The 15,578-nt window shown below is 43.9% G+C and overlaps 1 protein-coding gene across 5 annotated transcripts in view; it reads left to right on the forward strand.

The window, feature by feature from the left end:
* LOC118395550 (zinc finger protein 205-like) overlaps window positions 1-11,871 on the forward strand; it is a 67,822-nt gene extending 55,951 nt beyond the window's left edge. For 3 of the 5 annotated variants that reach the window (XM_052465101.1, XM_052465105.1, XM_052465103.1), the window contains exons 2-7: window positions 4,461-4,591; window positions 4,798-4,974; window positions 7,114-7,275; window positions 7,631-7,742; window positions 7,969-8,093; window positions 10,312-11,871. In XM_052465101.1, the coding sequence (XP_052321061.1) occupies window positions 4,461-4,591; window positions 4,798-4,974; window positions 7,114-7,275; window positions 7,631-7,742; window positions 7,969-8,093; window positions 10,312-11,325 (1,721 nt within the window). In that variant the 3' untranslated portion in view covers window positions 11,326-11,871. The other 2 variants (XM_052465104.1, XM_052465102.1) reach the window with 2 other exon arrangements.
* The last annotated feature ends 3,707 nt before the right edge of the window (window positions 11,872-15,578 follow it).

Raw genomic sequence — 15,578 nt, forward strand, 5'->3', positions numbered from 1 at the left:
AAGTATTCAGACCCTTTACTCATAACTTTAAAGCACCTTTGTCAGTGATTACAGCCTCAAGTTGTTTTAGGTATGCCGTTCAAAGCTTGAAACACCTCTATTTGGAGAGTTTCTCCCATTCTGTTCTGCATATCCTCTCAAGCTCTGTCAGGTTGGATGGGGAGTGTCACTGCACAGCTATTTTCAGGTCTCTCCATAGATGTTCGATCGGGTTCGAGTCCGGGCTCTGGCTGGGCCACTCAAGGACATTCAGAGACTTGTCCGGAAGCCACACCTGCGTTGTCTTGGCTGTGTGCTTAGGGTCGTTGTCCTGTTGGAAGGTGAACTTTCACCCCAGTCTGAGGTCCTGAGCACTTTGGAGCAGGTTTTCAACATGGATCTTTCTGTACTCTGCTCCGTTCATCTTTCCCCTCAATCCTGACTAGTCTCCCAGTCCCTGCCGCTGAAAAACATCCCTACAGTGTGATGCTGCCACCACCATGCTTCACTGATATTACCAGGGTTCCTTCAGACATGAAGCTTGGCATTTAGGCCAAAGAGTTCAATATTGGTTTCATCAGACCGGAGAATCTTGAACGACCATCAGATTCTTGGTCACCTTCCTGACCATGGCCCTAATCCTCCGAATGCTCAGTTTTGCCGGGCGGCCAGCTCTAGGGAGAGTCTTAGTGGTTCCAAACTTCTTCCATTTAAAAATGATGGAGGCCACTGTGTTCTTGTGGATCTTCAATGCTGCAAAAATGTTTTGGTACCCTTCCCCAGATCTGTGCCTCGATTACAACCCTGTCTCAGAGCTCTATGGACAATTCCTTCAACCTCAAGGTTTGGTTTTTGCTTATATAGACAGGTGTTTGCCTTTCCAAATCATGTACAATCAATTGAATTTATCACAGGTGGACTCCAGTCAAGTTGCAGAAATGTGTCAAGGATGATCAATGGAAACGGAATGCACCTGAGCTCAATTTCGAGTCTCATAGCAAAGGGTCTGAATACTTATGTAAATAAGGAATTTCAGTTTTTTTTGCGAGAATTTCAAAAAAATCTGTTTTTGCTTGTCATTATGGGATATTGCATGTAGATTGACGATTTAAAAAAATATTTTTCATGCATTTTAAAATAAGGCTGTAACGTAACAAAATGTGGAACAAGTGAAGGGGTCTGGATATGGATTTTCTATAATAATAATAAACTCCAATGGCTCCATATTATTAGGTACTTGAATAACAGTGTTAGAGATGGCTTGACTATGGTTAATATTTTATAAATACATTTTATAAATACATGTTTCTGTGTGTACAGCAAAGAGTTTCTTATCTAAACCTTTATGCTTTTCTGTACAATATTTGTTTGCGGTCTGCAGTCCATGCAGAAAAAAGTTGTAGCGCGTGGCTAAACTTCTCAGCTGTTCTGGTTCAACCAATCACTAGGGTGTTTTTGTTTGACCTACTCGAACATGACCAAAGCCATGACTGAAACAATAATTAATTTGCCCTGGATATTTACAAGTAAATGTGATGTTTGAGGCTCTCTGTCACTAACTGATTGTATAATGTACACCTGGGTTGGGCTCAATTTGAATTTCAGGAAGTAAACTGAGATTCCAATTCAATGATTGAAAAAACTGCATCTATTTTCCATACACTGAAAAGGAGAATCTATTTGTCAAAAGAATGAGATATATATATATATATATACTGCTCAAAAAAATAAAGGGAACACTATAATAACACATCCTAGATCTGAATGAATGAAATATTCTTATGAAATACTTTTTTCTTTACATAGTTGAATGTGCTGACAACAAAATCACCCAAAAATTATCAATGGAAATCAAATGTATCAACCCATGGAGGTCTGGATTTGGAGTCACACTCAAAATTAAAGTGGAAAACCACACTACAGGCTGATCCAACTTTGATGTAATGTCCTTAAAACAAGTCAAAATGAGGCTCAGTAGTGTGTGGCCTCCACATGCCTGTATGACCTCCCTACAACGCCTGGGCATGCTCCTGATGAGGTGGGGGATCTCCTCCCAGACCTGGACTAAAGCATCCGCCAACTCCTGGACAGTGGAGCAACGTGGCGTTGGTGGATGGAGCGAGACATGATGTCCCAGATGTGCTCAATTGGATTCAGGTCTGGGGAACGGGCGGGCCAGTCCATAGCAACAATGCCTTCCTCTTGCAGGAACTGCTGACACACTCCAGCCACATGAGGTCTAGCATTGTCTTGCATTACGAGGAACCCAGGGCCAACCGCACCAGCATATGGTCTCACAAGGGGTCTGAGGATCTCATCTCAGAACCTAATGGCAGTCAGGCTACCTCTGGTGAGCACATGGAGGGCTGTGCGGTCCCCCAATGAAATGCCACCCCACACCATGACTGACCCACCACCAAACCGGTCATGCTGGAGGATGTTGCAGGCAGTAGAACGTTCTCCACGTCGTCTCCAGACTGTCACGTCTGGAGACGGCGTGAACCTGCTTTCATCTGTGAAGAGCACAGGGCGCCAGTGGCGAATTTGCCAATCTTGGTGTTCTCTGGCAAATGCCAAACGTCCTGCACGGTGTTGGGCTGTAAGCACAACCCCCACCTGTGGACGTCGGGCCCTCATACCACCCTCATGGAGTCTGTTTCTGACCGTTTGAGCATAGACACATGCACATTTGTGGCCTGATGGAGGTCATTTTGCAGGGCTCTGGCCGTGCTCCTCCTGATCCTCCTTGCACAAAGGCGGAGGTAGCGGTCCTGCTGCTGGGTTGTTGCCCTCCTACGGCCTCCTCCACGTCTCCTGATGTACTGGCCTGTCTCCTGGTAGCGCCTCCATGCTCTGGACACTACGCTGACAGACATAGCAAACCACCTTGTCACAGCTCGCATTGATGTGCCATCCTGGATGAGCTGCACTACCTGAGCCACTTGTGTGGGTTGTAGACTCCGTCTCATGCTACCACTAGAGTGAATGCACCGCCAGCATTCAAAAGTGACCAAAACATCAGCCATGAAGCATAGGAACTGAGAAGTGGTCTGTGTTTATCACCTGCAGAACCACTCCTTTATTGGGGGTGTCTTGCTAATTGCCTATAATTTCCACCTGTTGCCTATTCCACCTATAATTTCCACCTGTTGCCTATTCCATTTGCACAACAGCATGTGAAATTTATTGTCAATCAGTGTTGCTTCCTAAGTGGACAGTTTGATTTCACAGAAGTGTGATTGACTTGGAGTTACATTGTGTTGTTTAAGTGTTCCCTTTATTTTTTTGAGCAGTGTATATTTTAAATTCAGATCCCTTCCTGAATTGACCGACTTCAATTCAAATTGAGCCCAACCCTGTTGCGCCTTCTTCATTACGCTGTCTGTGTGGGTGGACCATTTCAGATTGTCAGTGAAATGTACGTTGAGGAACTCGAAGCTTTTCACCTTTTCCACTGCGGTCCCATTTAGGATGGGGTGATGGAAGTATAAATTCAGGGTTAGTTAAGATAATATAGTGGTATAGATAGGTCGTAACGGGCCTCACACTCCAGTGCAGTAGGTGGTGGTGTATGCACCTGCCAGTTGGTTGCGATTCGCCAATAAAACAAAGAAAAAAAAGAAAACAGAACTGAAAAGCCTTCATGTTGTTCTTATTTTGACATTTATTAACCAACACCCTGGAACTCAAAATATGATCAATGTAACATCACAGCATCGCATACCCTAGGTAATCTTTAATTCGCGTTGGAAACAGGACTTGGTTGATGTTATTTAGGTGACGCTAGTTAAATGTTAACTGCTAATGTTAGCCAACAATGGCTAACTGTATGGTTTTTCACACTCAAATAGCCTCCATCGTGGAGGTGCTAGCGAATGCAGCCGTGGCAGATATCTGTAAACTCGTAGATGACGACTATGCAGTGTTTCGTTTGGAAATAACTCAAAGCCAGAAAGAAAACAGGGTATTGCGGAGGAAACTACTGGAACTGAAGGTGGCACGGGAGCGCGCTGAGAGGACAATGCGAGAGCGCGTCCTCGGCAGTCGTCCCAGTAGTGTCAAGATCCTCGACCGGTACAGAGTAATGGCAAGAGGTAAATGTTGCAGGAGACTGCGGGCTCCGTTTCCCCTCTGCGCATGTGTGGCTTTAGATGTGTTTTCCACATTGGGTCTTGGTCAGTTTTTGGATTGTATGCAATAATTCCCCTGATTACTTAGCCATCTTGCGAACAGACACAATATCACATTCTACCCAGATTCTTGATTTACTGAATTTCCTACTATTTACTCCGTGAAAACAATGTGATGCATGGAACATAATACATCAATCAATAAATAGTATTTCAGGAAGTTGTGAAAAATGTTAACTTACATCCTTGCCAATTCTAGACAGTGCCAAAACTGTCAATAGTGTACAATATAGTGTTCAGCATTGACGGTACCTAACCTAACCATGTCTTTTCCCCCAATCACTCTCTCAGGTGAAGGACATCTCACTGGAGGCCACAGGAGCCTTGTGAAGCCAGCGGGACACAATACATGGAGAGATGACCAACCAATCACTGTTGATGAGGAGAGTGGAACCTCAACCCAGCATGTTATCATGATGGAGGTTAGTGTAATAGTGTTGAATTAAAAATTACATTTACTTTGTAAATCAAATGTGGCCTTTTTATGTCAGAAAGGCTCCCCTGAGCTATTCACTTGCTTACATGTACATCCTTATTTATCTGCCATAGAGGAGCTTGTGAGACTTCCCAATGACATTGATATCCAATTCAACTTATGTACCACTAATAACCTCCCCTCTTGTGCCAGTCTGCAGAGGCTGCAGGCCCTGGGGTCAAGCTAGAGAGGTCTGGTGGAGAGGAGGACCCACGGCACAGCAGAGACATCCAGGCTGGTGCAGCGTCTGGAGTGGCACCCCCTGTAGCCACAGAGGACCTTTCCACCGCTGCTGTGCTCCAGTCCAGGAACCGACGCAGCATCACAGAGGTCAGTCGAATGTCGTCCTCAAGTCAGAGACGGACACCAAGACTGTAACACACAGGCTCTTACAGGCTCTTACACACACTATCTGAATACAGATCAGACCCAGAGAGACTGGGGCCACCGGTCTGTCCTCCTGATCCTGGCTTGGTGTACTTACCGTTATTTCACCAGAGCCAGAGTATGGTTTATTCCTGTGGAGATGGTGATGCGTTAGACACTGGCGGGGATGATCTGTTTTGCTATTACCCTACAGAGATGGTCCCTTGATCTGATCTGTCTAGAGGGGACTGGAACGGGTACATTTCTGTATAGACCTCACTTTGTGCACGGGGTCATTGTCATGCTGAAACAGGAAAGGGCCTTCCCCAAACTGTTGCCACAAATCGTCTAGAATGTCATTGTATGCTGTAGCTTTAAGGTATCCCTTCACTGAAACTAAGGGGCCTAGCCCAAACCATGAACAACAGCCCCAGACCATTATTCCTCCTCTTCCGCCAAACTTTACAGTTGGCACTATGCATTTGGGCAGGTAGCGTGATTCATCACTCTAGAGACGTGTTACCACTGCTCCAGAGTCCAATGGCTTTATACCACTCCAGCAGACGCTTGGCATTGCACGTGGTGATCTTATGCTTGTTTGCGGCTGCTCGGCCATGGAAACTAATTTCCCGTCAAACAGTTCTTGTGTTGACGTTGCTTCTAGAGGCAGTTTGGAACTGGGTAGTGAGCTGCGGCTGAGCCGTTGTTTCTTCTAAATGTTTCTACTTCACAATAACAGCACTTACAGTTGACCCTACAGCTCTAGCAGGGCACTCTTATGTAGGTGTCATAACCAGCCATAAAATACTGCAATAAATTTCAAAACAGGTTTAAATATGTGTTATGACCATATTATTACAGGTTATGACTGTCATAACGTGTTGGTGCTGGGTGTCAAGTAAAGTAAATCCTTCTATAACCTGTCTCATCCCCTTCATCTACCCTGATTGAAGTGGATTTAACAAGTGACATCAATCAGGGATCATAGCATTCACCTGCATTCACTTGGCCAGTTCATGTCATGGAAAGAGCATGTGTTCATGATGTTTGGTATAAAGCCGAAAAGTCTTTTTCATATTGTGTTTGTGCTGTGTGTCTGACGTTCGCAGATTTTCCAAAGACACCTTTAATGAGAAAATGAATGCAGTTGATTAACTTCGGGCAGGTTATTTGTTGAGACATGTATGTGTGGTTTTCATATGGTGTATTTAAAACTTGTTGATCAATAAACACAATTTGATTGAGACTCTCTTTAGCATATGTCACATCTGATCTCACCCTATTCTGTATATACACAACAGTGATTTTTCACCAATATACACTTAGTGCAATAAACATTAGAAACACCTGCTATTTCCATGACATAGACTGACCAGGTGAAAGCTATGATCTCTTATTGATGTCACCTATTAAATCCACTTCAATCAGTGTAAATGAAGGGGAAGAGACAGGTTAAAGTATGATTTTTAAGCATTGAGACATGGATTGTGTATATATGAATGGGCAAGACAAAATGTTTAAGTGCCTTTGAACGGGTATGGTAGTAGTTGCCAGGTGCACCCGATTTTGAGTGTGTCAAGAACTGCAACACTGCTGTGTTTTTCACGCTCAATAGTTTCCCGCGTGTATCAAGAATGGTCCACCACCCAAAGGACATCCAGCCAACTTGACACAACTGTGGGAATCATTGCAGTCAACATGGGCCAGCATCCCTGTGGAACGCTTCCGACACCTTGTAGAGTCCATGCCCCAATGAATTGCATTCTGGAGATGTTCCTAATGGTTTGTACACTCAGTGAACACTCAACAAATCTACCTACAATACCCACACACTAACAAACACCTACTGGGTGTGTCAGAGTTTTTAGTCAGGTTTGTCTGATGATTACTTGACTTATCATTGCTGACTTGTTTTTACCCACAACATCATATTTATATCCACCATGATGGGTTTAACAACAATGAAGTCATTCTGTAACTACAGTACAGTACTCAAACTTAGTGGGGATGGGTAAACACTCCATGGTGAAGGTGTGTTTATTATCTGTGTGTACTTACCTGAGGGAGTGTATGTCTGTGTAATCTGTATCACCTCTCATCCAGGAGCAGGGTCCAGAGGTGCTGCTGATAAAGGTGGAGGGGTGTGAGGAGGGTCTGGGGAACCCTGAGGGTACCATGGTCATGGAGGACAACCAGACTACACCTCCTCCTGAACCCACAGAGGAACCAGCTGAGCAGCACAGGACCACATACAGTCTCACTGAGGTGAGCCCACTGTGAACTACTGTCTGAATAGTATTAGGTCAGTGCTTGTATTCATAAAGCCTCTGAGAGTAGGAGTGCTGATCTAGGATCAGTTTAGCCTTTCAGATCATACTGAATAACATATTTAAAGATCAACACTCCTACTCTGAGACTCTTTGTGGATATGGGCCCAGGCCTTGACCATGCCTTTGAATTATAAAACTATTAAAGAGTGTCAAGTGATCAAATCAACTAACAAGTTTGCATAGTACTCCTAGCAATCCCATAGCAATTACCCAATCAGAAGATGCTCTATAGCAGGGTGCTCATATCAGATTTCTTGATCCAATATCCTCTCACTCTTTGTCTCTTACAGTCAGTAGACATGGAGGATTGGAAGCCTGATCTGCTGCTGGTCAAAGAGGAGACAATAGAAGATGGACCAGAGAGCATTGATCTGCTGAGTGGACTAAAGATGGGGGATCAAGGTAAGAGAAATACATATAGCCTACATACAGTAATAGATCTTCAATGGGAATAGTGATGTACATGGCTGTTGTTATTTCTTCATTCATGAAATTAATATAACTTATGTTTACATAGAAAACCACACATTATAATGTATGAACTTGACCAGGTAATTGACAAAAGAAACTCCATATGTAGAATTCTCTGCCATGTTTGTAAAGTCTATTTTCGAACCTCTTCCTACAGTTGGTTGGCTAGAGGCTAACAGAGACTGGGGGGCCATCTTGGATTCCCAAACCCAGACAGGTGCAGCCAAGGGCCCAGGGGACAACATCACTGAGCAGGCCAGGACTAGAGGCAACATGGTGGAGGTCAGTGGTTGGGACTGCATTTTCAACTCTGGGCTGGTGAACAACCCTGTTAACCACAACCAGAAACAGACAATGGAACACAAAACAACATCTTAACCTAGTTTCTATGACAGCAGACTGGCTGAGACCAGGGTGAGGCGTAGAATTGGTCTACGGGGACAGGGAGATGTCCGTATGCGGCGGGAGAGAACAGACACAGACTCCGCTAGCGATGCTCCGTCCTGCTCCTATAGTTGTGATTCAGAGAGACTGATGGTGCCTCAGGTTAACCCCCTAACAGGTGCTGCCTTCAGTCTGCCTTCTATAGGATCTATCAACTGGAACATGGATCCTGCGGCAACACAGACACTCCCTGGCCTTCATCTTCCTCACAGTCTTTGTATGTTAAACCAGACCTCAGACAATGCCAGTACCTCAACACTAAATGGCAACAAAAGCCCATTGACAAATTTTATTTTTTATTTTATTTTACCTTTATTTAACCAGGCAAGTCAGTTAAGAACACATTCTTATTTTCAATGACGGCCTGGGAACAGTGGGTTAACTACCTGTTCAGGGGCAGAACGACAGATTTGTACCTTGTCAGCTCGGGGGTTTGAACTCGCAACCTTCCGGTTACTAGTCCAACGCTCTAACCACTAGGCTACCCTGCAGCAGTAGAGATGGAATCAGTAAAGGTGGCAGCGCAAAAGAGAAGCGCTTCCCGTGTTCGTTCTGTGGGAAAGCCTTCAGTTTCCCCAATCGGGTGGAGATTCACCCGTGGATGTACATGGAGGAGAAACCGTTCAGCTGCCACCTGTGCCGGGCCAGTTTCTCCCACTCATCCAGTCTGTAGAGGCACTAGAGGGTCCACACGGGAGAAATCCTACAGCTGCCACCAATGTGAATCAAATCAAATGTATTTATAAAGCCCTTTTTACATCAGCAGATGTCACAAAGTGCTTATACAGAAACCCAACCTAACACTCCACAAACAGCAAGCAATGCAGATGTAGAAGCACGGTGGCTCAGGAAAAACTCCCTGGAAAGTCAGGAACCTAGGAAGAAACCTAGAGAGGAACGGGGTCTGAAGAGTGGCCAGTCCTCTTCTGGCTGTGCCAGGTGGAGATTTTAAGAGTACAAGGCCATTAAGTCCAGATTGTTCTTCAAGATGTTCAGAAGTTCATAGATGACCAGCAGGGTCAAATAATAATCACAGTGGTTGTAGAGGGTCCAACAGGTCAGCACCTCAGGATATAATGTCAGTTCGCTTTTCATAGCCGAGAATTCAGAGATCGAGACAGCAGGTGCGGGGGAGAGAGGGAGATTGAGAGCGAGAGGGTCGAAAACAGCACGTCCGGTGAACAGGTCAGGGTTCCATAGCCACATGCAATACAGCAGAAGCTGGAGCTGCAGCACGACCGGGTGCTGGGAAAGGGGACAGCCAAGAGTCATCTGGCAAGGTAGTCCTGAGGCATGGGAGAATTAGAGGGAGCATACTTTAAGTTCACACAGGACGAGATAAGACAGGATCATTTCACTAGACAGACTGACCTTAGCCTCCCTGCACAGACTATTGCATCATATATACTGGAGGATGAGATGGGGGGGACAGTGATAAAACCCCACCCACTTTGCCAAAGGACAACCCCCACACCACTAGAGGGATATCAACAGAACACCAACTCACTACCCTGACACAAAGGCTGAGTATAGCCCACAAAGATCTCTTCCACTGCAGAGGGTGCGCAAAGCCTGACAGAAAGATCACGTCAGTGACTCAACCCACTCAAGTGACGCAAACTATTCAAAAATGTATTTTAACAAAGCGAGGGTGCCAGATTTACAGGGAAATGTAGTGTTACCGAAGTGAGAAGTTATTCTTGTCACGTATCATTTTGTGCAATAAAAGTACTGTACTTCACGGTATGTGAATATATGGCCATTTTATTGAAATTCAATACAAAATTCACTCTGTGCTGACTGACTTGGTTATTTTTGTGTCATTACAGGGACTGAGTTTCACTTGTCTCAGTCGAACCAAAACAATATACTTAATTCTTGAATCAACACATACAGTATGGACATTTAAGAAACTCCAATGGCTCCATCTTAGGTACTTGAATCACAGTGTTGGAGATGCACTTGTCTGTGGTTATCAATATTCATGTTTCTGTGTGTACAGCAAATGATTTATTATATAAACCAATATGCTTTTCGGTTCAATTTGTGTTTACAGTCTGCAGTCCATGAGGAACTGCTGATATCCGGTGTTGCTGGTGGGAGAGACTGGCCCTCTGAAGCGGCTGGTCACAAACCCCGGCCCCAGATCAGAACCCTGGATCAGGAGCTGTCACTCTTCTTTCCCGAGTCAGAACCAGGACTGAACCGCGAGGAACAAAGACTCCACCACCACACAGAACACAACCAGTGGACAGGTGGACTGAACAACCTCAGTCCTGGTGGTCATCAGAGAGACAGAGGCTCCAGTCAGGGATCCAGTCTGCAGCCCAGACCCTTCTCTTCACAGTCTCAGTGCAGGGATGAAGCAGGGCCTGGGGCTGATAGAGATAGACCCTATTGTTCCTATGATACAAACACCACAGCATCCATGATGAACAGAGCAGGTCACCCTGGGCTTCAGCCTTTACAGAGAGTGGTGGGAGACCCCCCTGATGGGAGTCTTTCGGAAAGTCTGTCTTCTCCTTCAGGATCTCGTCTAATTCCGGATGAATGGGTTAATAGAAAGCCTGGACCTGGGTCTAGCCTTCCTCAGCTGCCTCATGGTTACCCCACCAATACAGACAGGGTCAGGATGGGCATTCACCACAAGAGATACCTAGCCTATAACACACCAGACAAACCCAACAACACCCAAACAATGGCTAGAGGTCAAGCAGGGAGCTCAAAGACTAACCAGCTAAGGGTGGTGGCTCCTGCTTCTAGCTACTCTGGTGTCATTGGGTCACAACGTGGGAAGCCGAACATTAGGACTGACGCTGACAAGCCGTATGCCTGCCCCACATGTGGGAAGTGCTTTGCTGAGGCGAACTACGTGAAGATCCACCAGAGGGTCCACACAGGGGAGAAACCCTTCAGCTGTACCCAGTGTCACATGCGCTTCGCAGAGGCTGGCACCCTGAAGAGGCACCAGAGGGTCCACACAGGGGAGAAACCCTATAGCTGCCCTCAGTGTGAGAAGAGGTTCTCACACCAGCATCATCTGAAGAGGCACCTGAAGGTCCACACATGACAAAGGCCATTTGCCTTCTCTGAGGGTTTCAGAGAGGAACTACCTCAGGATACACCAGCAGAAAAAACATTACACTTCATAACATAAGAGGTAACCAACCATTCCCTCCTCAGGGTACACATTGTCTCCCCATCATTGGTGTTAGTGCTTCTTAATCTTCCCTCAAGACAAAGATGAATTTTCATTGCTGTCAACAGAAAAGATCCACAGATGCATTTGGAATAACGATAGGGACAGGTTTCAGTGTTGAATAGTCCTGAATAGAATATTGCATCCAGACATTGTGTGATATATACAGTATAATGCATATATAAGTTAAAGGTTTATTACATAGTGTTGTGTAGGTTATATGACGTTCACAAATGCCTATTTCATTACATCCATTTAACTACTTTATTTTTTCCCAAGATACTTTTAATGAGAATTAATGCAGTTCAAGTTCATGCTGATTTTTAGCATTCGTTGAGACATGTATGTGTGGTTTTCAATTGTGAATTTAAAACTTGTTTATGTTTAATAAACACAAAATGTGACTTTTCATTCTAAGACTTTCATTGAAACTGTCTTTAATATACATCACATCTGATCTCACCTTATTCTCCATACACCAGACAGCTTTACAACAAATATACACTTACTAAATATACTTACACAAACACCTATTGTACAATAGTTTAGTCAGGTTTGTCTGATGAATTTTGATTTACCATAGATTACTTATTTTTTACTCATATTTATGTCCACCATGATGGGTTTAACAACAATTAAGTCATTATGTAACTACAGTATAGGACTCAAACGTAGTCAGCCTGGTCTCAGAGCAAAACATTGTTTTACTAAAATACATGCCACTCCATTTGGCATGATATGTTTACTTTACATTATGTTACATTACATTGGCCTACATAAATCTGGGACACTGAAATTACTATATGTTACTTTTGGTATGACAGTAGGTTACTTAAGGCAAAAACTAAAAGAGGGTGGATGGGTGGGCGCATAACGCAAACTTCTAGCGACCAAATGTGTGTTATCATGGACAAATTTAGCATTTTAGCAACTGCAACTACTTATTACTCTAGCTACTTTAACTACTCATCACTTTCACAAACCCTTCCCCTAAACCTAACCTTAACCCTTATCTTAACTAGGAGAGTCAGTTAAGGACAAATTCTTACTTATTTATGACGGCCTAGGAACAGTGGGTTAACTGCCTTGTTCAGGGGCAAAATGACAGATCTTTACCTTGTCAGCTCGGGGATTCGACCTAGCAACCATTCGGTTACTGGCCCAACGCTCTAACCACTAGGTTACCTGCCGCCCAATCTCCATTTTGAAGTAGTACATTTTCTTATTCATGATTGGCTGATCCATCCCGATGACCCAGTTGTACATGACTCCAACAGGGTTACCAGGAAGTAACAGCAAATGAAGTTGGAAGTCCCAACAAGTTAACTACATTAAAATTGTGGAAGCCCTCAATGGCGCTGCCCCAGAGCTAATATGGCCTTTTGGTCACTAGATACCTCTCTCATTCTCTATGATTTAAATCAAGACACCCCACTTTCATTTACACTGAAGAGAAAAAATCTTATTGGTTGGGGTCCTAGCTCAAAGGGTTTGGTTAAATGAAAAAGACACGCTGTCCTTTGAAATACGGTACTGCTTATTACATTACACATCAAATCTCCCATGATCAGTATCTTCCCAGCTGAGGGCAGAATTGTTTAGAAAGAACAGTGTGTTAACAAGAATAGAGTAGAAAATATTACAAATGACTTTATTCCATCTCCATCACCTCAGTAAGGTAAATATTAAACTGTCCTGTTCTAGCCTAGGTTTACTGTCTCTCTAAAAGTAGCATATCATTCTAAAGCAGTCAACTGTAATATATCATACTAAAACAGTCAAGCATAATATAGCATACTAAACGTGTCAAAGCAAGCTGGTGCGATCAAGACATAAGTTACTATATGTCCTACAATACATATTATATTGTATGACTGCTATTAGATTGGAAGGCCAATGAAATGTATCCTAACGTAAAGTAACATATTAAACTACATGGAGTGGCACGGATGTGAGTAAAATATCAGTTTTTCTCTGAGACCAGGTTGACATAGTGGGGATGGGTAAACACTCCATGTTTATAGTGTTTGTATTATCTGTGTGTGCGCGTGTGTATGTCTGTGTAATCTGTATCACCTGTCTCTTCCAAGAATAGGTGGTGGTGCTGCTCGTGAAGGAGGAGAGGTGTCAGGAGGGTCTGGGGAACCCTGAGGGGAACATGGTAATGGAGGACAACCAGTCTAAGACTCCTGAACCCACCGAGGAACCACCTGAGCAGCACAGGACCACATACAGTCTCACTGAGGTGAAGACCTGATCCTAGTTCAGCACTTCTATTCTGAGACTCTTGATTAATTTTGTCTTAAGTTTGGGACCATGCCTTTGAATGATCAAACCATTAAAGAGTGTGAAGTAATCAAATCAACTTACATGTTTGCATAGTACTCAGCAATCCCTCATTGACCAATCAGAATGTGCTGAGTAGAAGAAAGATGGGGGAGAAAGGTGTCGGGGTAATTTCCTGTATTACTAAGTGAAAGGAGAGTTTACAAACCACACACAAGTCAGAGTTATACTTTAAACTTAATCTTTTAATAATATGAGCTTCACCATAGCCCTTTTACTCTCAGATCAATTCAGTGTCTATAAATGAATTCTGAGAGTGTCAACATAATGGCAACTGAGATCTTTAATAGCAAAGATCCACCCCTCTCAACTCACAATGACGAACCACATGTCTTAGGAAAACTGCACAAAGGAAGACTTTTACTTGAGAGAGGAGTATCCCATAACCAGACACCACCACCACCTGGACAAGCTCACGGAGGAGAGTGAGCCTCTAGGTCAAGATAAGGGCAACATCAGAGATATCAGAATGGTTCCAGACACTGCCATACTCTTCCCCCAAATGGGAAAAGTAGGGAGTGACTAGCACACAGACATTGTGGAGCCAAGAGATAATTGGTTCCCCCTCAATCATCCCTTCACATGGTTTAAAAGATATGTTCACATATGAAGACAAGCCTGACCTCTCCCCTCTCTGGGGCCCAAGTAACTTTTCCCACAAACATATTTATGAAAGTAGATAAAACATCTTATTTATCAATGTTACCTAACGAATTCTGATTCTGCTACGACAAAGGTAAGGGAGAAATACATATAACTTATGTTTACAAACAAAAACACAATGTATGACCAGGTAATTGACAACAAAAAAATCGATTTGTATCCATTTGTTTGTAAAGTCTTTTCTAAACTCTGCAGGTGGATGGCTGAAGGCTAACCCATGAGACTGTGCGGCCATCTTGGATTCCCAGATGCAGACCGGTGCAGCCAAGGACCCAGGGGATAACATCACTGAGCAGGCCAGGACCAGAGATGCGATAGTGGAGATCAGTGGATGGGACAGAGCTGTCAACTCTGGACTGGGGAACAACTCTGTTAATCACAGCCAGAAACAGCCAGTGAGACACAAAACAACAACCAAAACACATTCTAAAGCGAATACTGGAAAACTATTCCTTACAGAGAACGTGGGGAATGGTCAGTGGTGAGCTATAGAAAATGAATGTCATATTGGTGTATATATTGTGATATCATTAAAAGTGTTATAAAGGAAATGCTGTAACTGAAAAGTATATACACTACATGTCCGATGTCTCCATCCTTAACATTGTATATGAACAATTATGAAAGTATTTTTGTTAAGGTATGAATGTGATTTGGAGCCATAAGATCATTTGTCTCCTGTAAACCTTTCAGAGTAAGTAGCCACTCCCTGAGTGAGGTCAGAGAGCGTGTCAGCCTGACTGAACCGTCCCTGTCGACCAGAGTGCATAAAAGGATTGGTAAAGAAATGTACATTTGGACCAGAAAGGCGTTGAGCTGTGGCTCACATCGAAAGTGGTTTGAACTGTGAATAGCAACACGAGGTGGAGGCGAGAAGCTCACCTCCCAGACAATCACTGGTACATCTGATTAGCTGTCCGAAGTCAAATATCTAGAAAAGCTCATTTAAGTGGGACCATTCTACTACTCTTCTCAAATCACCGTATTCTACTACTGTCATTACCAATGGGAAGCATTGACACGGCTGGCTAGTCTATCTTCCAAGGAGCATCTTCCAGAGTGAACAACAGTAGAAGACAGGAAAGGGGGGACCCCTTCTGGACAATTAGAGCCTT

Source organism: Oncorhynchus keta, chromosome 16 (assembly GCF_023373465.1).
Source record: "Oncorhynchus keta strain PuntledgeMale-10-30-2019 chromosome 16, Oket_V2, whole genome shotgun sequence".
Taxonomy (NCBI): domain Eukaryota; kingdom Metazoa; phylum Chordata; class Actinopteri; order Salmoniformes; family Salmonidae; genus Oncorhynchus; species Oncorhynchus keta.